This window comes from Lingula anatina, chromosome 7, assembly GCF_051362555.1.
Source record: "Lingula anatina isolate TDL-2025a chromosome 7, LinAna3.0, whole genome shotgun sequence".
Lineage (NCBI taxonomy): Eukaryota > Metazoa > Brachiopoda > Lingulata > Lingulida > Lingulidae > Lingula > Lingula anatina.
Genome location: NC_141773.1, coordinates 14,334,340 through 14,361,268, shown reverse-complemented (window position 1 = coordinate 14,361,268; position 26,929 = coordinate 14,334,340). Strand labels below are relative to the sequence as shown.

Below are 26,929 nucleotides of genomic sequence, written 5' to 3'. Positions count from 1 at the left end.
GCATTTATATGGCAAAGTATATATAAGAATGCTTATCGGTTCACCCTTGTGTTATTTACCGATTTTTATTTATTTTTTCTTTTTGAGACGGCGAAACCAAAGAAATGTTGTACCTTATTGTACTCCCATTTTACATTTTGCTGCAGGTGGGATTTCTTTCTGCTTCACGTGTCATGCTGTTATGTATTTCAGTGCTTCAACATCCATAAACAACAGAAAACCGCATGTACTAGCAATTACATTTAATTGAGAGATAGGCAAGATACTCAACAGTAACTGAAAAGTCACAGTTCCACTCGATCCACTTTTGTTTTTGAAACAATTGAGTGCTTACACAAGTACATGTAGCACATCATGAGTTGTTAGAGTATAGTGAGTATATACCTGTAGTTTCCATCTTAGCGATTCGATTTACACAATCACTGACATGTACAATATTCTACCAAAATGTCTTCTGCATCTCATTCTGATTGGCTCAAAGTACCAGTAGTATCATGCATTATAAGAAATAGAATGTGTTAAACTTCAATAATTGTCTTTTTATACAACTTAAATTAAAGGTTTCTTTAATGACTGCAATCTTCAGTCAGAAGTTATCTAAGTCCTCAATATCTTCAACTGACTCACTGAAATACATGCATACAAAAAATAACAATTGAACAATATACAATAATATTAATAATAAATGCAAAAATTACTCACTTAAATAACTTGTTCATCAATAAGTATTCTGATTGTCTGCACATATTTGTTATCACTCATTAATTTAAAAAATAATATAAATTTCAAACTTGAATACAAATACATGAATGTGTGTAAAAAATTGGCTACAATTATTTGCTAGAATAAGCTTTGGTATTGTTCAAAGAAGTACATATAGTACATATGTAGCACTTGATCCACCGTCTGCTATTCAGGATTGTCTGACATCTGTTATGACATTGTAAGTAGCATGCTCTAGATGACGTGCATACCTTGCCACATAAGGAAGATTGTGTGGTCCCTTTGCATCATAATTCTCTAGGAATTGTTTTTCCAACATATGAGGTTTAAATTTCTTTAGCCAATAAGTTTCACACTGGATCACTTCACCCACTGATGGCACATACCCAGATTCCAATCCAGTCCTTTCAGTTAAAAACTCAATGCCAATTCTATCTCGTTCATAGAAATTTGGGTGGCCTTCAAAGTCATCTAGGAATGCCTTCATTTTGTCGTCTATTTCATGTACTTCTCCTAATACCCTCTGAAATGAGTTAATGGAAGTCTAATTTGAAATTATATCAGCACGTCTGATAGTAGAAAGGGCAGCATATGTAGTAAGAGGCATAAAATATTTTTCTCTTACTATTATAATAGTAACTAATTAAGCTCCTCTTTCTTTCTCGCAACACAAAGCTCCCACTATTTCATATATAGTATAAATCTACTGGTACTTAACTTGAGAATATTTTTAAGTAAACCATTTTACAAATACTATACTATGATCCTGATATTTCATACATAATCCTGTAAGATGATTCAATATGTCAAACAAAATGCCCACTTCTGTACCAAAACTCGTTCAGTATACAGATATATCGAGTACTTGGTAAATTAATGTTAGTTAAAAGATAACAAAGAACACAGAGTACAAGCATGGTTCAACATGCAATTAACCAGTAAAGAAACCATAACCACAACCCATGCTGTTTTGAAACATAATTAAATATATATAGGACAATAAGATTGGATGTGATTGTATCATTATGTCACTAGTTGTGAATCATAATGACTTTCAATTTTCCTGAAATATGCATCTTTAACTTTTTGCTAGCAGAAAAAGAGCAATGTTATACAGAAGAATTAGTAGTCCATGTTGGTACCACAAGTAAATTTTGGAACATGAAACTTTGCCAGTATGTAGTTGGCCTGTTTGGAAAACAAATTGTTACCATGCAATTTTTTTTCTTTCTTTTTATTTTTTGGTGAAAATCAATGTGTCATGCAAGCATAATGAAACAAGTTTATCAATATTCATGCTGCATTACATGCTAAGTAAATGTGATTACAAAAAGTAATATTCTTTGTGACTTTCTTTGTGACTTTCCTAAATAAACACATCAGTATCTTGTTGTCTGACAAAAATCCTAATCCATCTCTTTTATTTCATTTTTGAGGTTTATCATTGGATCTGCAGACTCGGGATGTGTAGCGTCAATACAAAACTCCAGACCGTGCTCTCCCTTGGAGCTATAATTACTCAAAAATGGCAACTCTAACAAATGTGGTTTGAACTTCTCTAAAATATACACCCAACACAAAATGTCTTTATCGTTTCCAAAATCATCATCTTTATCTTTTAAAATGTATACTGGGATTTTTATTCTGTTGTAAAATTTTGGATATTCTTCTAAAAGGTCCAACTCCTTCATTTTTTCATCATCAACATCATACACCTCTCCAATGACAAGCTGAAAATGGAAAAAAATACAAAGATACCTATCAAAAGAGTGGAAATAAAAGGTTTGTCAGCTTATGGACAGCTGTGAAAAAAATTGTACATTTCAGATTTGAAGAAAAAAAATAAAAGTGTCATAAACCCATTACCGCTGTCTTTTTTTTTTCAAATACTTTAAACAAAGAAATATCATTAAAATTTAAACAGCTGATATCACAAAGTTTAATACCAAGCCTCTCAACCACATAGAAATAGGTAAAAACAAAGGGCAAATAAACAAAAGCAGATGGACCATATCTGTTAGTGTTTGAAAGCCATTTTCCAGCACAAAATATTCATGCAAAGTCATGCTGTAAGCAGTGGGATCATTTTGCTGATAAAAATGGTTGTTAGGTATTAGTGAGCACAAAATCCACCACCTTTAACCAACAAGAAGAGAACAGTTTTATAAGCTACAAAGTACCCAGATATTAAAAGTGAGAGCCTCAAGGACTTTTATACCTTGGGTAACTTTTCAGTAATTTTATGGTTTTATCAAATACACCCAAGCAGCTCTTAAAATGTCTTTTAAATGTCCTTTAAAATGTATTTTAGAAAATGTTTTCACGTTAAGTGTTTCTTAGAAATACCATTTTAGTAATATAGTTACTAACTTACTAGTACTTTTTGTTGCAAAAAAATATTATTAATATTGTATCTATGAGATCAAGTCAAAGTTATAATCAGTTTTTTAAGAGAAATTCTACATCAGACTCTGATCCTCAGGATGATGGGTGGTTTACAGGTAAAGGAAGTATTTATTTCTTTTTATTTCCTTCTTTGTTTGTTTCTTTCTTATTTCAGGGGTGGGGGGGTGGAGGTAAAGCATAACAGTGGAGACACAGTGCCTCATGAAAACATATCTTGATTCCACCTACAGTATCTTTTACTCCTAGTTATTAATTTTAACCTCATCTTGTTTGTTAATCGTGATTCAATCAAAACACTGTATCCAAACCCCATTATTTTCCAGTTCGCCATAATTTTTTTAAAATCTTGATTGCTCTTGGGAACTGAAATACACTACCATCTCTTGCTGTAATGAGCCCCTCATAAGTGTGATCTTCAATATATTATTATTATTATTTTTATTATTATTATTATTATTATTACTACTACTTTGATTATGACTATAGTACTACATGTAACATTGCTAGTACTCAGTATCTCAATTTAATTTACTTTTAAATTCATTTTCAATCAGAATTTATTTAAATTTAATTAAATGTTTTGAACATCTGACAAATTTTACTTATCAGACACGTAATACTTCCACTTTACTTTTATAAAATTATTTAAACATTATTTTTAAGCTATTTCAATTTTCATCACCCCATACCATACCTGCCCTTTGCCCTTGCAATGAAGTAGAAACGGGATGTTGTACTTGGAAGCAATAACCAGTGGCCATGATTCTGTCGTTTTTCCTTCTCCAACGAATTTTGCTGTCCCATTTTCAGTATTAGTCATAACATGGTGGTTAGGTTCACCTCTTTTAAGCGTCCCATAAACGAAAACACGATGTAAAGTTAGGGAGGCCATACCCTACTGTTTATGATCCAAAGCCAAAAATAGGCCACTTTTATTTCCGCACTTATAGAGGTATTTTATCAAATCAATTCATCCCATTTTCAACCAGCCCGAAGTGAGCATTGACCTAGATCTAAAGTGAAACGAAGAACTGTAGAAGCGACAGGTACGTGACATTCGTATACCGCGTGCAAAACTTGAATTACACAAGCACTCTTTTCAATTTTTATTTATGATATTTCCAGGATAGTCATCCTGCCAAATAATTGAGAAATTCCTGAAAAAATCCCACCCAAAATGACTGCCGAATTAGAATGGAGGAGGACGTGGACACCGACATTAACTTCCAAGCCATGGAGGCGAATCAATTTCAGTGATCACGAATCTCTATTCTTTGTGAAGTGTAACTTCCAAGACAACACGTACGAGATATGTCTGACAGACTTGAAGAATGCTTGGTATGAGTACGTGGAAGAGGAGGATTTCAAGAAACGAGTTGAGGTGGGATTCCTGTTATGATATTGGGTTAATAATGGCATTTGGTGATATGGTATGCGATATGGCTATGTGAAAGGATGGGGGGGAGGGGGGGGGGGGTTCAGAATGGGCATGGGAGCAACGGATATTTGCATAGACTATTTCTTGAAGGATTGAATACATACTGTACAAATGATTTATTATAATCCACAGTGATGGTAAATGTGTCCGGAGCATTGAGTATTAGCTTGGATTATCATTATGACAACAAATGAAATATATCTAAGGTCCAAATTTGCCAGGGTGGTACTTAAAGGCGGAAAGACAAGGAAAGACGCGGAAAGACAAGGAAAGACAGGTTAATGGAAGTAATAATAAGATATTGAAAGTCATATATGCCTAATCTGATACCAAAAGCGCTTGAAATGTCCTTAAATAAGAAATCCAGTCACTTTGCAGTGGTTTTAATACACAAATATTCCAATACGAAACTTCGTCCGCCATCTTGGATTTCCGTAGCCGGATCTAGCGTCCTGTCTTGTGAAGCGCCACCTATCTTAGTGATTCTAGCAGACAACATACAAACTGCAGACAGCTAAAATATTTGCAAATTAAAACATTGGAGGAGTTTTATGTCTAGAACTGCTTTGAAATCTGGGTGATTGGATACAATACTCCTTGTTTTTTAGATATAATTATGAATGATATAAGGCCCTAGCAGACAACAGTAAAATAGCAATTTACTAGCTTAAATTTATTTTAAAATATTGTATAAACCCAAATAGTTTTTAAAACGTGAGAAGTGTATTAAATTATAAACCTGTTTGAAACTAATGGTGTGAATAACGGGTTCTTATACACATTTTAACCAAGATTTTGTTCCTTTATAAAACATGATGACAGGTAATTATTCAATTATGATTAAGCGAATAGCAAAAACGGTTAGTTGTGTAGCAGGTGTGATGTCTACACAGTGGTATTTAGATCAAGACACATAGATTTCAAAATGAAGAGGGGAAGAAGGGGATTACATATCAGCTTGTTGCGTCTTAATTTATAGCTGTAAGTTTTCGGGTCATATTGTGAAATGTGTAAAATAAAATAAAAGAGTGATCTTTACAGGCTAGAAGAGATATGAAAAAATCTCAGGTAAGTGTTTCTTTGACTCTGAGGCCTGAACTTGAGATTGCCAGATAACAATTGGTGTTAATAACCAGTTTTTGATTTTTGCTAGTTGATAGAGATAAAGATAATTTGTGACAGGTGAGTAGTTGATGTCAGTGACAGGTAAGCCAGACTTAAGATTGTGGCTTAACCATTGTTCTTATGAATATAAATTGACTTCGACCAAGTGTGTTAAAATTACTCTTTCATTTAACAGGAATTTTTATGAAGATAATTAAGTGCTCAATTGTCTTGGTTAATATTATTCTTGCTTCTTGATAGTTTGTGAAGTTAATATTTAATAATAGATCTGCACCTTGTTTAAATGATGCTTTTCCATCAAATCTGATTCTGTCTATTAAATTATGTTAGCTAGACAGTGAGATGAAGAGAAATATTTGCTATCAGATCTCTACCAGATCAGGTCTTATGATATTTGTATCTTTATTACCCTTTTTATTGAATATATCCATTGTAACAGGCTTTACTTAAATGCATTTAAGGAAAGTATTTTTCACAAAGTATGGTAGTTACGCATACAAGACATATACATGTTCGATATATTTATTAGTAAATGTAAAACAATATATATATATATATATATATATATATATATATATATATATATAGTTTTTTTTTTCTTTTTTTTTTTTTTGTGAAGCAGGTGTGATGTCTACACAGTGGTATTTAGATCAAGACACATAGATCTAAATGAAGAGGGGGAGAAGGGGATTACATATCAGCTTGTTGCGTCTTAAGTTATAGCTGTAAGTTTTTGGGTCATATTGTGAAAAGTGTAAAATAAAATAAAAAAGTGATCTTTACAGGCTAAAAGAGATATGAAAAAATCTCAGGTAAGTGTTTCTTTGATTCTGAGGCCTGAACTTGAGATTGCCAGTTAACCATTGGTGTTAATAACCAGTTTTTGATTTTTGCTAGTTGATAGAGATAAAGATAATTTGTGACAGGTGAGTAGTTGATGTCAGTAACAGGTAAGCCAGACTTAAGATTGTGGCTTAACCATTGTTCTTATGAACAAGTGACATTTTTGGAAGATATTGTGATAATGCTTAAAGGTAAGTACTCATCTTTCAAATTAATTGCCCCTCAATTTGACCATGACCAATCAAAGAGTACCTGACTGTCGGGCTGTATTTAAAGTCCACCTACAGTGCAGGTTTTAGTTCAGTTTCCTTGTGGAGCCCTGTGTATACAGTTCCAAGATCCATGTCAAACCAACTATAACATGAAACCTAAGAAGATTCGTTACCCATGCAGTGTCTGCTCCACAGCTTGCAGTTATGACGTCATTGAGTGTTCTTCTTGCAAAAAATGGACACACAGGTAAGCAGAATTGATGATATGAATAGCAAAGTCATACTCTATGCCAAAAATGTTTACCAATTCATTTTTTATCGTTATTATTTGAACTTTAATCAAGAGTGTTATGTTGCTTCCTTTGTTAATTTATTTCTTAGTAATCTAGCTCAACAAATAATGGGTATGTTTTAGTGTAGTTTTGCTGATTGGGATCACTGTCTGCAGCAAAAATTAAATATTTTCTAAATTGAATTTCCTTCAATTTGGTAGTGTTATGAGCTATATAGGTTTAAAAAAAATAGTAGCCGAGTAGAATTTTGATATACACTCAGTGTATATTATCTAGTCACTGTCTCTTCCCCTGTCATAGCTGTTCAACACGTACAGATGTATGCTGTTTATCCTGTAATTTTTTGGTTTATTTTTGCTTTTTGATTGATAAAGAGGTAGGATTCAGGAAATATTGTAATTTAATTTATTTCAGTCATTTAGTTTATTTAAACAAATTATCTAATCATTTTGAAAGGGCACTTAACAAGGGCAACAAGTAGAGACAGGTGAGCCATAACACCAATCTCCTTTTCCAAGATCATCCTAAAGTTGAAATGAATTTACCTGAAATACATATTCCAATAGCTGTTATTTAAATGCCATCATTTTACTGGAATTTTCATGATGATATGGATGTAAAATTTAACTAGCTTCAAAATCATAGTACAATTTGAGATGATTAAAACAGAGGCAACCTTATGCTAAACCTTAAATAGTCAGGTGACTGATAATGAAATGTGATGATGGGAGGGCATGGTCATTTTCAATAATTATATACATGAAATTAGTAAAATGGAATGTCCAGTTAATCATTTGATAACATACAAGGTATAACCAATAGAGATTTGTTCTTTTATCTGACAATTACATCATAAGCCAGTCCCTACAGATTTTTTGATTATTTTATTCTCATAAATCATATACTATGACTAGTTTATTCTCATAAACTGGTAACAGTGTAGAGATAATTCACAAATATAACCTGGAGAAGAGACTCTCTTTATGATGATTTTATTGAATTCTGCAAAAAGCTGTCATTTTTTTTTTCATTAAATAAGTGATATAATTTCATAACATTGGCATGCTGACAATGATATTAAGCTAAATGCATGTTTCTATAATATCTAATAATATTAGCAGTACAGTATTGAAAATAGAATGGAATTCATCTCTAATCTCATTTTTCTGGCATAGGGTACAGATTCTTTGTTCTCTTACTTTATTATTCCATTCCTACTTCAATAGATACTTTGGTGTTACATGTTACATGAAAAAATGATTATTTATAAGATAATTTTTACAGGTACTTTTCTATAGTTAAATGATGTTTGTAATTCCTAAGGCTATATTTATTAAGTTCTTTTGCTGAACAAAAATTTTCACTTCTCCATTTTCATACAAACTGGACCTTGAGAGTATGAAAAACAATATTTTTTAAACACTATATACTTTTATTATATATTTTTGTATAATTCCTAAATAGCCTTTTTATTTAAATATACTTTCATCGGAAATTTTTTCTCAAAAATATACTATGATGCATTATAATTAGAAACAATATAACACAATGTATGTAATTAATTAAGTACAATGCAGAAGTTTTGCCCAAAAAGTAACCATTCTGATTTAAACGTTAACCTTGAGTGAGTATCAACCAAGTTCATCATATACCTTGATATTAAGAGTTGACCATTATAACTTGAATAAATAGTTGCACAAAAAAATGAGTTGCTAATTACAATGGCTCTATATTTTAAATTCATAAAAAAAACAATTGGTTTAATTGCCTTGTTGAAATTATCTAGTTTGCAGTCCACTGATTATTTGTGGTCTCCATATTTAGCAGTGCATCATGGCTATTTGCTTTAATACCCATTTCCTACAATTTCTCAATATTTTAGTTGTCCAATCTGGTTCTAGAAAATAATTCTTAGGTATTTAAAGTTAGATACAATTTCTATACTTTTTCTTGGAAGTAAAACAAAGTAAAAAAGTAATTTTTTTTTTGGTTGTCTCCCTTCCCCAAATATCATAATAATAGATTTTAAGAAAATGGCAATTTTGTGACAATAATTATTAAAAATCAGAAATATATTCACTAATTAATCTGCAATATGTTTTCTGTTTTCCTGATGTTTTTAAAACCTTTCGCATTGTGTGTGACTATAAAAATCTACTAAATTTTTAAAATGTAGAGAAAATGATAACAGCTATATATTTAATATGAGGAGAGTAGTTGAAATATATATGTACAGGCATCAAATCATTATGGGCAGATTTGTGTCTTTGGATTAATAGACATTTGATTAAGAAGTTTCACTGAATTTGTAAAGCCCCCTTTACACTGGGCGGCATTTTTACTGTGTCTCGTAGTCCTGTTAAAGAGATTTAAAAAACATACTGACAACTGACCAATCATTGGGCATTTATTCTGCAACCATAGCGATGCTTGCATCTCCTTTTTAGAACCATGGAGTTGTCAGTTTCATGGTCTCAACAAGGCAGCAAAGCTGTCAAATGTACAGACAAAAAGCAGAAAATAACAAAGCACAAAATAGGCTACTGCCAGTTCTGATGCAAAAATACATTATGCTTAATTGCAAATTCAACATTAAATTATAATGTAAGTAAAATATGTATCAAGCATAAGGCTTAAGGTCAATGAGAGTTCAAGTTCGCTTTGAAAATGCCAGAATGAGAAAAATGAGAATGTCACATGAGATGTTTTTTGAAAATTTTGCATATTAAAAAAATCAAGTAGGCATCGTGGAAGGACGTTTTGTCCACTGCTAAATAACAGGTAAAACAAAGCTTAATAAATTATAATGATATATATATCAAGATTGATTTAAAAATTATACCCAACATCACCAAAAACATTAAGTGGTGATGATAATATTTTATTTTCAAGCATTACTAATAAGCATATGCCATCATAATTACTAGGAAGACTTGGAAATGTATGTACTTTCGCATACCTACTGTATCAGGCCTGAAAACATGTAACCAGAATGTCTGTTTCACTTTATGTTCACTTACAAGTGTCATTTACTCAACCTCTAGGGCATGTGGAAAGATGTACCTGCTTCGCTGATCAATTCAAGGAAGCAACAATTTTGTGATCTAGTCAATCTCTCAATGATCATAGATCATCAAAAAGTTATCTGGATGGTTGCAAATTAAGTTTTAACTTAATTACTCCATGTTATGTAACTGTCTGATCAAAGAAGTTACCTGGATAAGTAATTCCTTGATTGCAATCAATACAGTTACCTGACATTCCAATTAACTAATCACTGCCAGATAATATCAATACTGAACTTGACATTTTCTGATCAAAGAAGTTACCTGGAAAAGTCATTCCTTTATTGCAATCAATACAGTTACCTGACATTCTGATATTATCATACTTTTCCTTGATCAAGTTTTATCATTAAATACTTACACATTTGATAAGGTGGCTTCTTCTGTGATCTTATTTTAAAGTATTACATCAAAATGACATTTTTCAGCAAATGTCTAAATTTTATGCAATCCTACATTACAATTATATCAAAATCATTGAAAGAAAGTGCTATTAAATAAAAAGACAGCAATAATTTTTAGAGCCACTTTTTTATGTACAGACATTTTGTCTTTGACTTAATAAAAATAGGTATAGTTTTGAAAATCAGCTTGATCAGACCATTTCCAAAAGTTTTGCCATTTTTTTTTTTTTTTTTTTTTTTGCTCTTTTTAGCATATTTTATCCACCATTATTAAAAAAACTGTCATATTTTGCTTTAAAACTTGCAGGACTGATTTATAGGAATAATGTACGATCAAGTTCAAAAATTACCTTGATCAGTTAAGTTTAGATGAAGTTATGTCTTATTTTGCATATAAGTGGTTTCTCCTTAGATTCACTTCTTGGCATGTTAACTGTCCCATTATTGAACTAATTAGCTTATGCATCTTAACGATTTAGTTACTTTATTATATAAACATGTTGTTAAATCTTTTATCATATATAGTATTATGCAATCAAATAACTTTATGGATATGAACTCTCTCTGGAAGCTTTATTTCATCAGTTTCTCATATATTTTGCCTTTCTAAAAATAGTCAAGAAAAAGATTTTTATGAACACTGAACTTTGAAATCTGCATGGCAAAATCATTTAAAGTTTTTTTGCTGTGCTTGCAATAAGTATTTTCACAACCATACTTTGAAATTTGCAATCACAAACTTAAACTCAAAGTGACAAATGCCATTTGTTGTTTGTGAGGCCCTGTAGAAGCCATCTCAGCAAAACTGTAAGCAGTATGGACACAAAAATTGTCTTGAAAAAATGGTATTTTTGACAGTTTGCATTGTATTATTTCATAAGTTCAAATGTATTAAGTATATGTTAGTTTAAATTATATGAAATTAGGGGCTGTCACCTAGTGTGCAGCACTTACATCTGAGAAAATGACCCATGCACAGACAAATGCAAGGGGCACATAAGGTTTACGTTGTATGCGTTTCTAGTTTGCAGACAAATGTTTATGTATGTTCAAATGCTAAAAGGAAAATTTAAGAAACAATTCCACACACAAATCAATTTTTTTTACATGCGGAAAATGGTGATTTTATTCGCTCAAAGTTGTGCATACAATACCTCTCATGTACAATACTTGCATCCATTTACACTTGGTGTGACAGAGGCTTTTTTATTTTGTTATTGTTTATAACATAAATGATTGTTGTTATGCTAAATTGTTATTCACTGGTATGGCTTTAGAGATATTTGAGATATTTCTTTAAAAATGTTTCCTTTTTTTCTATACTTTTCTATACTTAAATTCCTCTTTTCTCCCTATTCAAAAAATATTCTATTTTCGAAGGCCAGTTGTGTGTACAACTTAATTCCCTTGGTATTACTAGTAAACAGTTTTTATGATGAACAATGATTGACATTTCATAAATAATGAAATTTATCTCCCATTTCCATTATATCTTTAGATATTTCTCCAAGTCATATTGAATCTATATTGTGGCTTTTGATCTGGTTTTAAAGCAATTATTTTTACTTTAAATTCATCTTTACATAAGTAGAATAAATAGATAAAAATACTAGTTACATGTCACTTTAAATTCTCATTTTTTTTTCCAGGCAGTGTGTTCCTATGTCAGAATCTCTTTTTGAAGAATGGAGCTCAGAAGAACTGGATTTTATATGTGGCAAATGTGCATTCAGAGGGAATATGTACAATTTTGAAGCTGCCCTTACTCGCCTTGATTCTACACGAACACCTGAGAAAGCTAAGTCAGAACATCATCTTTTGAAGACCTACGGCATCTGTATCCCTGATATTCCCAATGTGCTCATACAACATCCTGAAGACGCTGTATCAAGGAAAATATTGGAAATGTTTCAACCCATTCTTCTAAAGACTCATTCACCTTTAGCAGTTGGGACAGATGGAAATTGTTTATATAGAGCTGTCTCACTCGGCCTCTTTGATTGTGAAGACTACCATTTACACATTCGTCTGCTGGCAGGAATTGAAATGCTGATGTACAGGGAAGCGTATGATTGCAACCATGCTGAATATTGTGGACAATTGGGACAGGACACTGCTTTCATTGATCTCTACAATAATGAAGTTGTAGCTGTCTGTACACCAGGAAGATGGGCAGGATTAAGTCATATGTATGCCATCAGTGCTGCTCTGAAGGTGCCTCTACGATCGTACTGCCCACCTGTGCTAAATGATAACTTCCTCTCCACCCCATTGTCTAGACGCATTGCAGGTCGTGGGGTATCCCAAAATGGTGCTCCAGCTACAGTGATTATGTGGACAAGCTCTGGAACACCTGAAACAGCACATGAATTCCGGCCAGATCACTTTGTTACACTAAGAAGTAAAATAAGATCCAGTCACACACCTCCCATAGTTTTGGTGGACTCTGATGAGAATGATACAACTCCCATAGGTTTGGTAGACACTGATGAGAATGATGCAACTCCCATAGGTTTGGTGGACATTGATGAGAATGACATTCTGTCACAGCCTGTTCCTTCCACTACCCACGATCCCAGTATTACTGATAATTCCTCTGCATCACCAAAAAACCACAGCTTTGAGACAGACGACCCGTCACTGGAGGTAGAACCTGAGCTTGTTGGTGCACCTATCAACAAGTATATGGAAGCAGGTGATATCATCGAACTTTTACAATCATTGCCAGAGACTCTGAATCACATTCCTGATGGGAGAAAAGAAAATGTTCGCTTTTTGGTTGACAACAAGGAAAATGAAGAAAGACGTAGTGAAGGGAAAAATAGTCAGTTCGTTGATGACTGTGGGGTGTGGCAAAATAGTAACTCCCCTGTAACACATATGGGCAGAAGAGATGGAAAATGGACAACAGTCCTGCTCAAAGATGGCCAGTACTACACAGAAAAACGCTCCAATGGCAAAAAGGTCCTTTGTCTTATGAAAGACCAACCAACAGAGGTTGTCAGACTGCAGCGAAATTATGCCACGTTAAAAAGAGACAGTACGTACAAGAGAAGGATTTCTTGGATTAAAGGAATTCCTGTGGCAATTGTGGAATACATCGGTAAACTGCCACCACCAGCTCCACATGGGGGGAATGCAGCCAAAGGGGCGCCTCCTTATCAAAGAACTGCAAAGCCGGTACTAGAAAAGATAAGGGAACAGGCAAAAGGAGGTAAAAAGCCGAAAGAGATTTACGAAGAGATGATAATAAGTAATGATAATGAAAGAGACAAACCAGCCGATCTTAGACAGGTTCAGAATACTGTTTATCAAACCAAGAAGAAGCAGGAAAGCAGAAATTCAACGGGAGCTGGGAACCTTGCAGCTAATTTCAACTTTTTGCATACCAACATGCACAGCCACCCTTTCATACAAAGCATAGTGCACTCCTCCCAAAAAGTGCCATCTATCACCCTATTCACAGACAAACAGATAGCAGACTTAAAAAGATTTTGTTTCTGTGGCCAGGAATCTGAATCCGCCATCCTTGGAGTAGATAAAACTTTTAATTTAGGTCAGTTACATGTGACAGCAACTTCTTTTAAGAACATTTCTTTGAGGAGAACAAGCACTAATGAGCATCCCATCTTCATAGGACCCATACTCATTCATGGCAATTCTGACTGGCAGACATACGCCCAGTTTTTCTCAACAATAGCAATGCAAGTGGACAAAACAACACAGGGGCCAATTATAGGAATGGATGATGAGAAAGCATTGAAAAAGGCAGTGGAATTTGCTTTCAGTAATGCAAATATCATTAGTTGCCAACGACATCTGAAGGCCAATGTAAGCAAGAATCTGCAAGATATTGTTGGTGCCCCATTGCATGCTAGAAAAGAAATCAGTAGCATTTTATTTGGAGAAAATGGGTTGTCTGCAGCCGACAGTGTGGTCATGTTTGACATCCGCAATGAATACGTGATAGAGCAAATCAGGAAAACAGTACCTACATTTGAAGGTTATTACAACCAAAGGATCAATCCACTGATAAGACAAAATGTCCAAACAATCATTGACAGGCCGGAAGTGCACTCAGGATGGACTAACAATAATGCTGAATCAGTAAATCACATGCTTAAAATGAAGGTCCAGTGGAGTTTACAAGACATCCCAACCCTGATCAATTCTCTTCATCAGTTAGTCCAAGCTCAATATGTAGATGTTGAAAGAGCATTGATTGGGAGAGGACAGTTCAAGCTTGATGCCAAATTTGCCAATTATGCTGTAGAACGATCCATTTGGAATGACAAGACAGCAGATTCCAGGACCAGACACATTATGAAATTCTTGAGAGAACCAAAGTTCCACAAACATATGGCTTCTTATGATGGCTTAAGTGTACTTACATCTGCAGCAAAAGGAAGGAAGCCTAGTCAGACAAAAAGGCGACGAGCAGCAAAAACTGTTTCATTCAAGCAATAATAAGATAGCACAAACTTTGTTGAAGTGCAGAAGCATGCTGAATATATTTTTTTGCCATAGTGTGTAGCAATAATTAGTAGTAGTATTTTGTCAGTGTTGAAATTATGCATCAGATTTAATTTGGTAATGAGGCTAGTTGGTACAAATGCCACTTTGTATTTATTGTTTGAACGTACATTTACTCATTTTAGAGCAATGTTTTCCTGAGTCATGCTGAGTATATATTTTTTCACTGTGGCCTTATAACTATTAGTGTGTAGCAATATTTAGTAGTAGCATTTTGTGAATCTTCTCAGTGTTGAGATGAATTTGAAATACAGATATGCATCAGATTTAATTTGGTAATGAGGCAAGTTGGTACAGATGCCAATTTGTATTTATTGTCTGAACGTACATTTATTCCTTTTTTGAGCAATGTTTTCATGAGACATTTTTTTCATATTTTTTCACCATGGCCTATTAATCAGTAGCATTTCATTAGTCTTGTGAGTTCTGAGATGAAAGTGCTATTTCAAAATTAAAGATTACATCATGCTAATTTATTATAATTGCCATTTCATTCACATAACATTTGAGTTGCAATTCATTTGTATTTTTGGAAAACATGATTTAGTTATATTATAAAATATAGCATTTTAATTTAATACATGCAATTTAAAGTACCAAATTATTTAAGATTGTATTCTTTCATTGCGGGTGTGAACTCCATAGTTTTGGAATTTCTTTCATAATTGTTACTGGTGCGTCATTAGAAATACATTGGAACTCAATAAATTTTCTTAAAAACATGCTCAATATTTGGTGTATGAATGGATGAAAAATGTGCAATATTTGTTGTACAGATGCATGAAAAATCTAAGCTCTAGATGAATTTTTAAACAAGAAGAATATTACAGCTTTTGATGATCTACCTTTATCAGTTTGTATTGATACCAACCAGTATGATTTTTTTTTACTGAAAGTGATATTGGCTCTATACAAATAGAAAAATAAATTTAGAACTAATCCCCTTAAACTAACTGTGGGTGTTAAAATGAACTTGTTGATACTTATAAAAATATTGTCATTTACCAATGTTTTATGGTAATTTCCCCACAAAAATGAAAGGATACCTGTGCTTTGAATTAAAAAAAAAAAAAAAAAAAAAAAATTGGCACTCAGTCTTTTAGTGATAAATTTTGTTTAGAAAAAGAGACGAAATCTTCAAAAGACAATTTTTTTTTTAGAAAACACCTAATACTTATGACATTTTGTTTTCAACTCTTGCTATTAAACCCAATTTATAAATTTTGTCCGTCATTTTAGAACCAAGGATAAAAGACAGGCCCGTAGCCAGGGGGGGGGGGGGGGGTTCGGGGGGTCAAAAGGTCCACCTTTTTGAAAAAGAGAACCACCCCTCTGAAAATGCTGGCTACGGGCTTGAAAGAGAATAAAATTTTTGTTAATTTATAAAAAGGGGAAAGAGAGTTGTTTTATTGCATTTTAAATACCAAGCACAATACCCCGGTAGATTTGCAATTTTTTTCAAAGAAACAACGACTATTTTTAAATTTTTTTAGCTCAGTTTTTCAGGGATATTCTTTCAAAACGTCTTCAAAATGACAAAACCTTTGCTAAATTTATATCATTTGTAATATTAATGAGGAGACATTTAAAATTTCATCCACTTACGTATATGAAGTTCTAGATATAAAACCCTTCAATCTTCTTAGTTTGCCAATATCTGTCTGCAGTATTGTCTGCAGTTTGTATGTTGTCTGCTAGAATCACTAAGATAGGTGGCGCTTCACAAGACAGGACACTAGATCCGGCTACGGAAATCCAAGATGGCGGACGAAGTTTCGTATTTGAATATTTGTGTATTTAAACCACTGCAAAGTGACTGGATTTCTTATTTAAGGGCATTTCAAGCACTTTTGGTATCATATTAGACATATATGACCCTCAATATCTTATCATTACTTCAATTAACCTGTCTTTCCTTGTCTTTTCGCGTCTTTCCTTGTCTTTCCGCCTTTAAGTATAACCGAATTTGCCAAACATACACAGTAAGCTGCTTGTTTAGTGTAACATGTGGATCTTAAATTTTTAGCACTTACTATGTGAGTGTGTTATAAATAAGAAAATGTGTACACTTATTAAAGACTAATTTTAAGTATTTTATTAATTGCAGAAGGGAATATTGTCCTCCTTTGATAGGCAGATTTTGATAGATTTAATTTTTTTAACTGTTGAAAAGGGCAGATAATAGATATGGTATTTATAACCTATTTTGAGTGACATTTTGTTTTAATATCCTAATGTGAGCATATCCATCAAAAAATCTCTTTTCCTAATGTGTGTGTAATTGTGAAACATAAAAATTTTATCTTCATCTTTTATCCTTTTGAGTGTTTGGATACATAAAAGGCACTGTTTATGGTGAATCAAGGCGTTCTTTTTTTCACTTTATAAGTAAGAGCTTTATATCTTTTATTAAAATTATCACTATTCTCCAAGTAATGATTATGTTTCATTTTCTGAATTGATTTATTTTCACATTTCACTTTCAGGATAATTTTCAGCCAAGGACTGTGAATAAAACCCACTCTTATATTGCCATGTTTCTGTTTCACCCTCCATGTTAAATATGTATTTCAAACACTCCAAAATAGCATATTTTACAGTGCTATTGCATTGCCCGCCGAGCCCCTTAAGAATAACACACCACTGAACTCCTATGACATCGACTTTAAGTTTACATCAGGATACCCTGTCCTTATTAAGAACTATGATCCTTTCACCCTCATGTTCACGTGCCCCTTATGCTCCTTATGAAAAGACAGATAAAAGGTACAGCTTTACCAGAGCCCTGTGTAGATGTAAGTTATTGTTATGAGTGGTAGCATTAACAATTGATAACAAAGTTTTATTGTTTGTAATGTGTTTTGTACATGACAAGAAGTTTGAGATCTGTGTATTTTTTTCTTTTAAGATGTCATTTCTTCTGCAGAAATTAAACATTTACAAAACCAAGATAAAATAGATAAAGAAATAAATATTTCGATCTCAAATTGGTGAAATAAGATGTTGAACTTAAGATTCTTATCGACTGTCAGATGTGGCATTAAGGCTGCATTGAGAACAGTGGAGTAACTAGTCTGCAGATCAAATATGTCGACCCACTCAAAAGCTTGCCATCTAATCCTCTGATAGACAGTGAAAAGAAATCCCCATGGGGATAGCGCAACAAGCATTCAAGCTTGTCGGCCGTATTTGATCTTTGGACTGTTGTGAATGTGACCTATGTGTATTACATTTGCAGAAGATGCGACATCAGCATAATATGGATAAAAGCAGTGATATGCAGTGTCCTTTCCCTTTAAAACCTTCAGTATTATCATTATAAAATGCAATTTATGTTTGGCCATGTATGGATTAAATTGTCCATTCGAAATTACTGAGATTTATCAAATAGTTGGAAAGACTCCCCTTAAAAACCGTCCCCAACAGTAAACAGTGTACACCCATAATTGCCTTTGATTGTGTACATCTTGTCTTTGGCAAAAATGATAAATTCACAGTCTTTATTATTACAGGCCATTTCTTTTGTTTTATGATACGACCGTAATAGAGCATACTCTGATGTAGATTAAAATTTAAAAGTTTAAAATAAATCATATTAATAAATTAGAATTTCATCTTTTCTGGGCTTCCATAAGAGCTTCCTGACTCATCCACGTCCTTGAATTCAGACAAATGTCTCAGTTGTACTGGTATCTGTAGCTTGTGCTTTTAAAGCAAAAAAGATGACATTTTGATTTATTGATGACCATATTATTGTCCATAGAATATATCCATATCAAATTATGACATTTAAAATTTCAACATAAATTACATATTTCATTAAAAGAAATTAAAGTAACTCCAAAAGCTCTGCCCACCATTTTTACACCTTAATTTGTGTTGGTTGCTAAAAGAAAATGAGTGATGAACAGCATGCAATTGTATCGGCAAGAAAATAATTATTGAAATTATGAATTTTTAGAAGCTGAATCCTAACATGGAAGCTCCAGTGGAAACTCTGTTGGAGCATATCAGAACCAGTATGGAGGATGATAAGGAAGGGACAAAATATGCTATCAGTGAGTCATTGTACTGCCCATGTCTGTTTATAATAGTGATGCAGGCTACAGCTCTCTCTCTCTCTCTCTCTCTCTTTGTTAAACTATCCTCACAAATTTTATTATGAAAATTTTCTTATTCATTATGATATTATTCCTCTTAAGAACTATCAAATATTTAACATGACATTGAATCCATCACAAAAAGAAACTTTTATTTTGGAAGACTGAATAATATTTTCTAAGACTAGTTAATGCTTTTCAGATGTTTACAAAACTGTATTTATGAATTAAATTTGACAGATTTCAAATTAGAATGTCAAGAAGGCAAGACGATGAATCCATGTGATAAATAACAGAGGTTAAATTGAAATCCCCCTCCTCCCAATGTATTTGTTATTAAGGCATAATTTTTACACATGAAATGACTATTTTTCTTTTCTATTCCGTAACATTGTAAATAAAAAAGGGATGACTGACCATCACATTGAAAGAAAGAGATAACAGCTGATTTATAGTTTGCTGACCTGTCTTTTCTTTTCCCAGGTTTTGTACGGCCCCTGTTCAGCATGGGAGATGGAGATGGCTCCAAGGTTTTACTGACATTAAGTGGACTGCTGGAAGGTGTTCCCTTTGTTTGGAAATTCCACCTTCAGTCTGCTCATAGAGATTTGGTAGGTAGCACACTGTTTGTCTGGCGTACTTTTTGGGATCTGTGTAAAATACATTTTTATTTGAGTTTTCTAAACTACAGTAAAAGAGCATTTTTGCTGAGGTTGCCTTATCGTCCATGAAATAACATAGCTATGACTAAATCTTATTAAATTATAAATTGGATAAATGGCTATTGCTGAATACAAGGAATAATTGTAAGGAGCATGTTGATAGAATAAAAAAAGTACATACTTTAAATGTTGAGTACTACGTAAGTGACATAACATATTAAAGCCTCTTTTAGTTTTAGTTATCAGTTTTTTTATTATTTTAAAATTATTTATTATAGTTTTTTTTAATTTTCATAACATCATTGCAGTTTGCAGGGTTAACTAACTTTTTAAAGATAAATGCCATTTGGCAATTGTTTGTTTTCCATTTTCTAGTTCTATGATCACATGACCAAGTCTTTGCTCACCATGGTAACAGAACTAATGAGAAGGCAGGAGGAACTGGTGCAGGTGATCAAAAGTAAAAACAAGGAAATAGAAGATTACAAGACACAGGGTGTCAGAACATCTAGAAGTGAGTAGGAGCTTATGCTTAATTGATTTCATTATGATTCTGAATGTTGAACAGAAGTGAAATCATTTACAGCCATTTCTTTTTATTTATAAATCAAAGGAACATGCTTCTGTCTTTCATTGTTGTCATTGAATTCACTGCCAGGGACAAAGGAGTTTGAAAACTGTTCACCAAACTGATTTAAATTGTTAAAATGCCTTTGATTCCACATCTGTATATTTTAATATTATTGCCAGTGGTGATTTGATGTTTGATAATTATTTTCAGAGCATATAGAGACAGCCCCTTTTGATGAAACAGCATTTTTGAATAATATGGTAAACTCCCAGGTATGAAAGCCAAGTATTTTGTATTTTTTAAAAAATTCTTTGCTGCATCTTGAGTTGTATCCTGAAACATAATAATTGCTGTTTGTTACATTATAAAATGTCCTTTTACCTTTGTAACTAAAGGTAAATGAATAATCACTATCTAATGTCTAGGTGTAATCAAGTCACAGTTACCCTATTGGAGTGTAATTTAACAGGCTGGGTAGATTTGAAACTGTTGAACAATGTTCATGTTGAAGTTGGGACAACACATTTCCAAACTTTCATTTGTCTCAATTTTCCAGGGATTTGAAGACACAGCCACATCATTTTTGGAGAAAGTGTTCACTGGACCTTCAGATTCAGGGTTGCGGCAACTATACAGAGATATTGCAGTTAAACAGGCATGGCTTGAAAGACCAACAGAAACTAAAGAAGATGGTAATAATTTCAATGTCAATGCAGAAACGAAAACAAAAAAAAATCTTATAGTAATAATAATTACCCTACAATTTCATGATCTTTGATCTGCAAGCTTCAAAACTGCACACTGATGGAAAGTACCTGAGGCACGACCCCATTAAGTTGTTTCATTGCAAAATAGCACCATGATTCTTACTTATAATTTTGAGATGGGGTCTTCCTGTGAAAAGATAAATAGATTCCCATCAAAATTCATATAAGTGTGGAGCAACAGATTCTGTTTGTTTACTTTATGAAATATTTAGTTATTTATGTGTAAAATGAAACAAATGATTTTCACATTTTGAGATATTTTTGCAACTGCTTACAGATGAGGAAGAAAATTTTGCAGAGGATACATTTGACAATAATATGGAGACGGCAGGAGATGACGTTTCTGGTGCTGCACAGTCTTTTGGAGACAAACGCCTTCCGCCATCTTTGATGGGCGAGGGGTGGCAGAGAAAGAGCCCTGCAAAATCAGATGGCAAGCAAAGTACGGAGACAACACCAGTAAAGGTTTGTGATTGGTTATTTATTATATGGATTAGGCATTGTTATATATTTATTCTGTAGATTTAAAAATGTATACTTTCATTTCATTTTAAATTTTCTATTAAAGTACAGTCTTTGAATTATCAGTAAAGACGTGTTTCATTATAAGTTATATAATGGTAGAAAAATTAAGTTCAAATTGAAACAGTAGACTGAAGTATTTTTGAAAATAATGTTTGTATTTCAAAGACAAAGTTGAGATGCTATAATAAAGGAATGATGTTTTTTATTCATCATTGAAACCATGGTATCCTTTTTCTGATTAAATGATTTTTTCTGTAGTACTAAATTTTGTATTTTAGGACGCGGAACAAATGAGACGAGAAGCCCTTGAGAGGCGACTGGCAGAGGAAGAAGAAAAGAAAGAAGAGAAGACCAAAAAGAAGAAAAAATTAGGACTGTGATATTATATTGGTGTTGATTTTAGTTTTTATTATAATTTTAATGGGAAATTTATGACTTTACTCAATTTTCAAAAAGGCTGGTTAATCATTATATTTATTTTATTTTTTTTTCTGTTAATAACAATTACTTATTTTCTTCTAAGCCTTTAGTTGTTCTTCTTAAACTCATCAGTAAAAATCTAAATATTGGATTAATGGTGTCTTTAAGTTTGTATATTTTGATAAGTTGTCTAGAGAACAGAATGACATACAATGGTAAAGCCATGGAGCTGCAAAAGTTCCATTTCCAGCAACAAATATGAAACTTCTCCATCTTGCATTCCATTGTGTAGCATGCTTTAGACCTTTTCACATAGACTGTTATAATGTCCCCTGTGTAGTGGCATGTTTTAAGAGGTTGACAGCTTCAGATATGAACTATTATGTAAAAGACTGAGCCTCCAAAATCAGCACTGCCGATTGATTCGGATTGAAAGATACAGGCTTCCAGGCATTAGCAAACTTAGGAAATTACATGGTAAAACCTCTCAACACAACACGACAAATGGAACACTAAGATAAAGTGTTGGATTAGTTTCATGGGTACATTAAATATTCTTACTGGTTAACCTTCAAACAAGTAATTATTCCTATTATTTACTTCCAAACTTTGTACACATTCATTAAAATATCTTTATTTTGCATGTATTTAGAATGATGTCCTTTTTAAGTGTCCGCTGTCATGCTGTTGTATCTCATTAAATAGAATCCCATTAAGCCATTTCTTCTGTGTACTGAATTGCAGATCGTCTCATGGCAAATATAATTACGAATTTTGCTTAGATATATTTTCCCATTGTCTCTACAGTGCTGTATTGTTAAGTTCACTCATATGCAATGTCTTATCTGCAATTTTATTCAATACATTTTTGTATATTGTTTGTGATGAATTATGTTTTGAGTTATATCAGTCTTTTTACAATTTTTTTCTTAATTTTTTGAGAAGTGTGTAAATAACTTCGTTGGTGAGTGATGCCAACCTGGCACTCTTAGCTCAATTAACAAATAGTTTCAGTCTGTATATAATTTGTTGAGTATGAGGATTATGATCATACATTATTATCAAGTCATTTTATATTATATATAGCTTGAATTATGTAACTGAAAAAATTACAAAACGATTGCGCATTCTCTGTAAATTTATTAACCATGCCTATTACAGAGATCTTTATTTGTTATGGATCATGAATTGGGCTCAGTTGTGAATTAAATATTAATTATTAAAATTGCTGTTTTGGTCTTTTTTCATTATGTAGGGTTGAAGAAATGACTGAGGGTGCATTATAGCACCATTCACGGTTTTAGGGCTTGAAACATTATCTCTTTTGCGCATCTCAATTTCTTGTGTCTGAACATTCTACAAAAAAAGATTAATATTTTTAACTTGTATCACCACATGTTTCACTTAGCAAAACACCAATTTTTTCACAAAGTCTTTTTATTACTTGAGAACGATTTCTAGTTATGATGGTTTATAAAGTATCTGAAAAATCTGGTGCCAATTTCTGCATTTACTTCAGCTCCTTACAGCCCAACATACAATGAACGTTTTTCTTTCAGCTGTTACCACAAGCTTATTCTGTGTGTATTTCTAGATACTGATTAGAAATCCCAGTAATTTCCTATGCAACATTTTCTCCACCATGGCATTGTGGTTAAGCGTTTACAGTTCTTTAACACTTCCATGTCTCGAAGTCTGAAAAACCTGCACAGTTTTATCTTGCCTTTTTTTAAGTCCTACATTTCAACACCTGATGAGAACTGACATTCTACCAGTCAAAATATACACGACAGACAGCACTTCACCAGTCGGTTAAGTCCCATTTTTTATGCGATTGCCCCTAGGTAGTCCTTCACTTCAGTAGGGTTCAGCCTCCTGAATCCATCTTGATTACATATTCCTATTTCGATGTTATCCTCCGTCATTTGACCCTCAAAACTCTCCTTCAATGTCAAGATGGCCGTATGCACTGCATCTTCCAGTTCGAGATCTTCACTATATCTGAGGAAAGAGAAAAAAGTGGATATGGCAGAGCCAATATGAACAGTTTGTATAATATAACAAGAATAACCGCAGAAATTCTTCAGGAGTTAATTTTTTTGTAAACAATCACTTAATTAAATTAACAGAAAAGGTTCCATCACAATATACTGTCCAAAAATGTTCAACTTTGACTTTTAAGTTATAACACCAAATATATTACTTGACACAATTGTAGTACAATCAGATATTTTTACATAATTATTCATTTTTACCATTGAAAAAAAGGCATAATTGTAGTCGTACCTCTTTTCTAGGAAAGTCTTGCCATTTATATAATTCTTTCCCATAGCAGTGGCTTTCCATGCAAAATAAGCTCCCTAAAATGTGAACTTGTGAAGTTAAATAAGGATTAAGAAGGGATTAAAGAGATTTTTGTAGCCAGATTTCCTCCATATCCTCCACTTTTCCATAAAAAATTTAGAGGTTTTACAAGTTATGCCTGGGTCTTTTAGGTATTGTCCAGTCCTGAAATGTTCCCACCTCCCTGGGGAGCACACAAACTTAACACATCAGTGTGTTTCATTTAAAATCTTGAAAATTTTTACACAGATCCTCATAAAGCAACTGAGAATTTCCAATTGCTCTAAACAGACTGTATATATTATATTATATTATATTATATTATATTATATTATATTATATTATATTATATTATATTATTAAAGTCTCTTTGAGAAGGAATTTGAAATGTTTTAGTGAGTAGGACAGGCCCATTGCCTGAGAAAAGCACAGATGTCTTGTACTTACAGATGGATCACACTGATACAGATATGGCTTCTCTTCATCCTCGTCCCAACCAGCTATAAGGAGAGACACTCCAAATGGACGAACACCACTGTAAGAATGAGAAAGGGGGATTTAAAATTATTATCCATCAAAATGTAAAAAATGGCTTTTTTTTTCTCAGTTTTGTAGAATGAACTGATGAACACCAAGGGATACAATTCCACATACTGGGCTCCAAATGCAGAGCCGATTTTCATCATGTTGATATCTATGTGAGCTTAAGAGAAAAATATCTCACAAAATAATAACAACAATGCAACCCAAGTGTTGGGTAAAAAGTCCAATGTATATAATTCTCCTAAGCTGCTTTTTACCATAATTATGATAGTGATAACACAATGCCAAAAGTATACAACAATTTTTTAGAAAATTAGAAATTTGTTAATGAAGTTATATACTACTTAACTAACTCACCCTGACTGTGTATACTCCTGCATAACATTAGCTATCCTTTGTACCATTTGGAGTGTTGGGATTTGTTCTTGGTATGTTAAGAAGTACTGCTGGGCTAGTTTGCGTGCATTTCTGACCAGAACTCTGAAATAAAAATTACAAAAATAAAATATCAAAGTGTGTAAAATGCAAATATTGAATTAATGTTCCTGTGAAAATACTGCTTTAAAATAACATTTGGAGACTTAACGAAACTTCATTAAATGATATTTAATATGTTTTGAATTTCAAATAATACAAATTTGTCATAAAAGTTATTAGATAGCAAAAAGTGACTTAACCATAAAATAAGATGCCATACCTTTGCTATATTTATAATATTTATCAATAGTTAGCCCATCACACAATTAATAAAGCTCAGTGTCATGTACCTATAATCTGGCCCCATGCCACTGTATACAATGCCTATATTTTTGGTGATGAGTTCCACTTTGTGAATGCTATGTTCATCATACAGTACTGACTTGTGTTTCTTTTCAGAGGCCAGGACAACTCCATTTGTTGCTAAAACATGCAAAAATTATAGAAATAAAAGTAAAATTTAATAGCATATATTCAAAAGAGTTGTTCACAATGATATAACATATACAGTACAACAAAAAGCCATTTAATTAAAGATCAATGCTGCTTTTACATTTTAGAGTAATCATTTAGAATAAAACCCCAAAAGTTTGGAGAAGACTATTTTAAACACATTTATTCAACAAATTTTATAATAAATTACAATAAATTCATTCAATAAATCTTAAGAAAAAAAACAGAATTATTTTCAAGTTCCAATGCTGAAAAGAGCATTAATTTCAGTTTGATCAAATTTACCTTTAATTCCTACTGATGGCGCTCCTGCTGCTACAGCTGCCAATGCATATTCTATCTGCACCAACTTCCCAGAAGGGCTGAAAAACAGAATTAGATATGAGTATATAAGTAGTTGCATGTTATAAAGCGCATCACAGGGACTTCAACAACTTACTAGTAAGAATGGCACATTTATTTTCGTTAAATGTCAAAATATAATAATAAATAATAAAAGTAAGACAGTGGTGACATGACAACATGTCTACTTAAAAGAAGTAGTCTACCTCCACTTTCCATGAACTTAGTGGAAAAAGGTGGAAATGCAAGAAACCCTTGTATTTTTTGCAAATCATTCAGTTTCCTTACACTGCATTCGTGTCCGGTCGTCTAACAATTTTGTCGTTTCAGTCACTATGATTTTGTTTTAGCTATGAAATACAAAATGTTTAAACGTTTTATTACTTCTTACGTATCATGAAAATTAAAATGCATCTGTAGTTTACCTGAATGTTGTTAAAGAAAAGCTATATCGTTCTGTCATGCTGCCGGCTTCTTGTTGCTCTGTGTTTTTATGAGAACGAGGCTTCTCATACCCAATAAATCGCAGCTTTTGATTTGTTACTTCAAAATTAGGTCAAACATTTATTTGATGCAAATTTCGTAGTTTGATCAAAATATGGTATTTTATGTATCACCTTTCACTATTTTCTTGGATATTAAGTATTGGAATTGATATCTAAACCGATTTAAAGATGAATAGGC

At 32.7% G+C, this 26,929-nt stretch overlaps 4 protein-coding genes across 9 annotated transcripts; 2 read left to right on the top strand and 2 right to left on the bottom strand.

Annotated features, from left to right (window-relative positions):
* Window positions 1-227: 227 nt before the first annotated feature.
* On the bottom strand, window positions 228-4,021 carry LOC106162528 (gamma-glutamylaminecyclotransferase-like). 4 transcript variants are annotated; one of them, XM_087016573.1, is made up of 4 exons: window positions 3,824-4,021; window positions 2,355-2,453; window positions 975-1,246; window positions 228-626 (listed from the first exon to the last, which is right to left on the bottom strand). In XM_087016573.1, exons 1-4 carry the CDS (start codon window positions 4,019-4,021, stop codon window positions 587-589), a joined length of 609 nt encoding a protein of 202 aa, XP_086872699.1. In that variant the 3' UTR covers window positions 228-586. The 4 variants fall into 4 exon arrangements, with proteins under 4 accessions (XP_086872699.1, XP_086872700.1, XP_086872698.1 ...); XM_087016574.1 differs by having other exon boundaries at window positions 1,110-1,246; XM_087016572.1 differs by lacking the exon at window positions 228-626 and having other exon boundaries at window positions 633-1,246.
* A 14-nt stretch (window positions 4,022-4,035) lies between these two features.
* Window positions 4,036-23,312, top strand: LOC106162524 (non-homologous end-joining factor 1). 2 transcript variants are annotated; one of them, XM_013539828.2, is made up of 9 exons: window positions 4,036-4,175; window positions 4,255-4,510; window positions 19,004-19,100; window positions 19,626-19,753; window positions 20,180-20,318; window positions 20,586-20,647; window positions 20,932-21,067; window positions 21,420-21,607; window positions 21,946-23,312. In XM_013539828.2, exons 2-9 carry the CDS (start codon window positions 4,307-4,309, stop codon window positions 22,045-22,047), a joined length of 1,056 nt encoding a protein of 351 aa, XP_013395282.2. In that variant the 5' UTR covers window positions 4,036-4,175; window positions 4,255-4,306; the 3' UTR covers window positions 22,048-23,312. The 2 variants fall into 2 exon arrangements, with proteins under 2 accessions (XP_013395282.2, XP_013395283.2); XM_013539829.2 differs by lacking the exon at window positions 4,036-4,175 and adding an exon at window positions 17,529-17,837 and having other exon boundaries at window positions 4,350-4,510.
* Window positions 6,312-15,765, top strand: LOC106166782 (uncharacterized). Of its 2 annotated transcripts, none has more exons than XM_087016569.1 (2): window positions 6,312-6,417; window positions 12,159-15,765. In XM_087016569.1, exon 2 carries the CDS (start codon window positions 12,172-12,174, stop codon window positions 14,974-14,976), a length of 2,805 nt encoding a protein of 934 aa, XP_086872695.1. In that variant the 5' UTR covers window positions 6,312-6,417; window positions 12,159-12,171; the 3' UTR covers window positions 14,977-15,765. The 2 variants fall into 2 exon arrangements, with proteins under 2 accessions (XP_086872695.1, XP_013400898.2); XM_013545444.3 differs by lacking the exon at window positions 6,312-6,417 and adding an exon at window positions 6,434-6,994.
* On the bottom strand, window positions 23,206-26,821 carry LOC106162525 (proteasome subunit alpha type-2). Its single transcript, XM_013539830.2, has 7 exons — window positions 26,671-26,821; window positions 26,189-26,265; window positions 25,741-25,873; window positions 25,331-25,453; window positions 24,878-24,965; window positions 24,374-24,447; window positions 23,206-24,088 (listed from the first exon to the last, which is right to left on the bottom strand). Exons 1-7 carry the CDS (start codon window positions 26,706-26,708, stop codon window positions 23,914-23,916), a joined length of 708 nt encoding a protein of 235 aa, XP_013395284.2. The 5' UTR covers window positions 26,709-26,821; the 3' UTR covers window positions 23,206-23,913.
* Window positions 26,822-26,929: the final 108 nt, after the last annotated feature.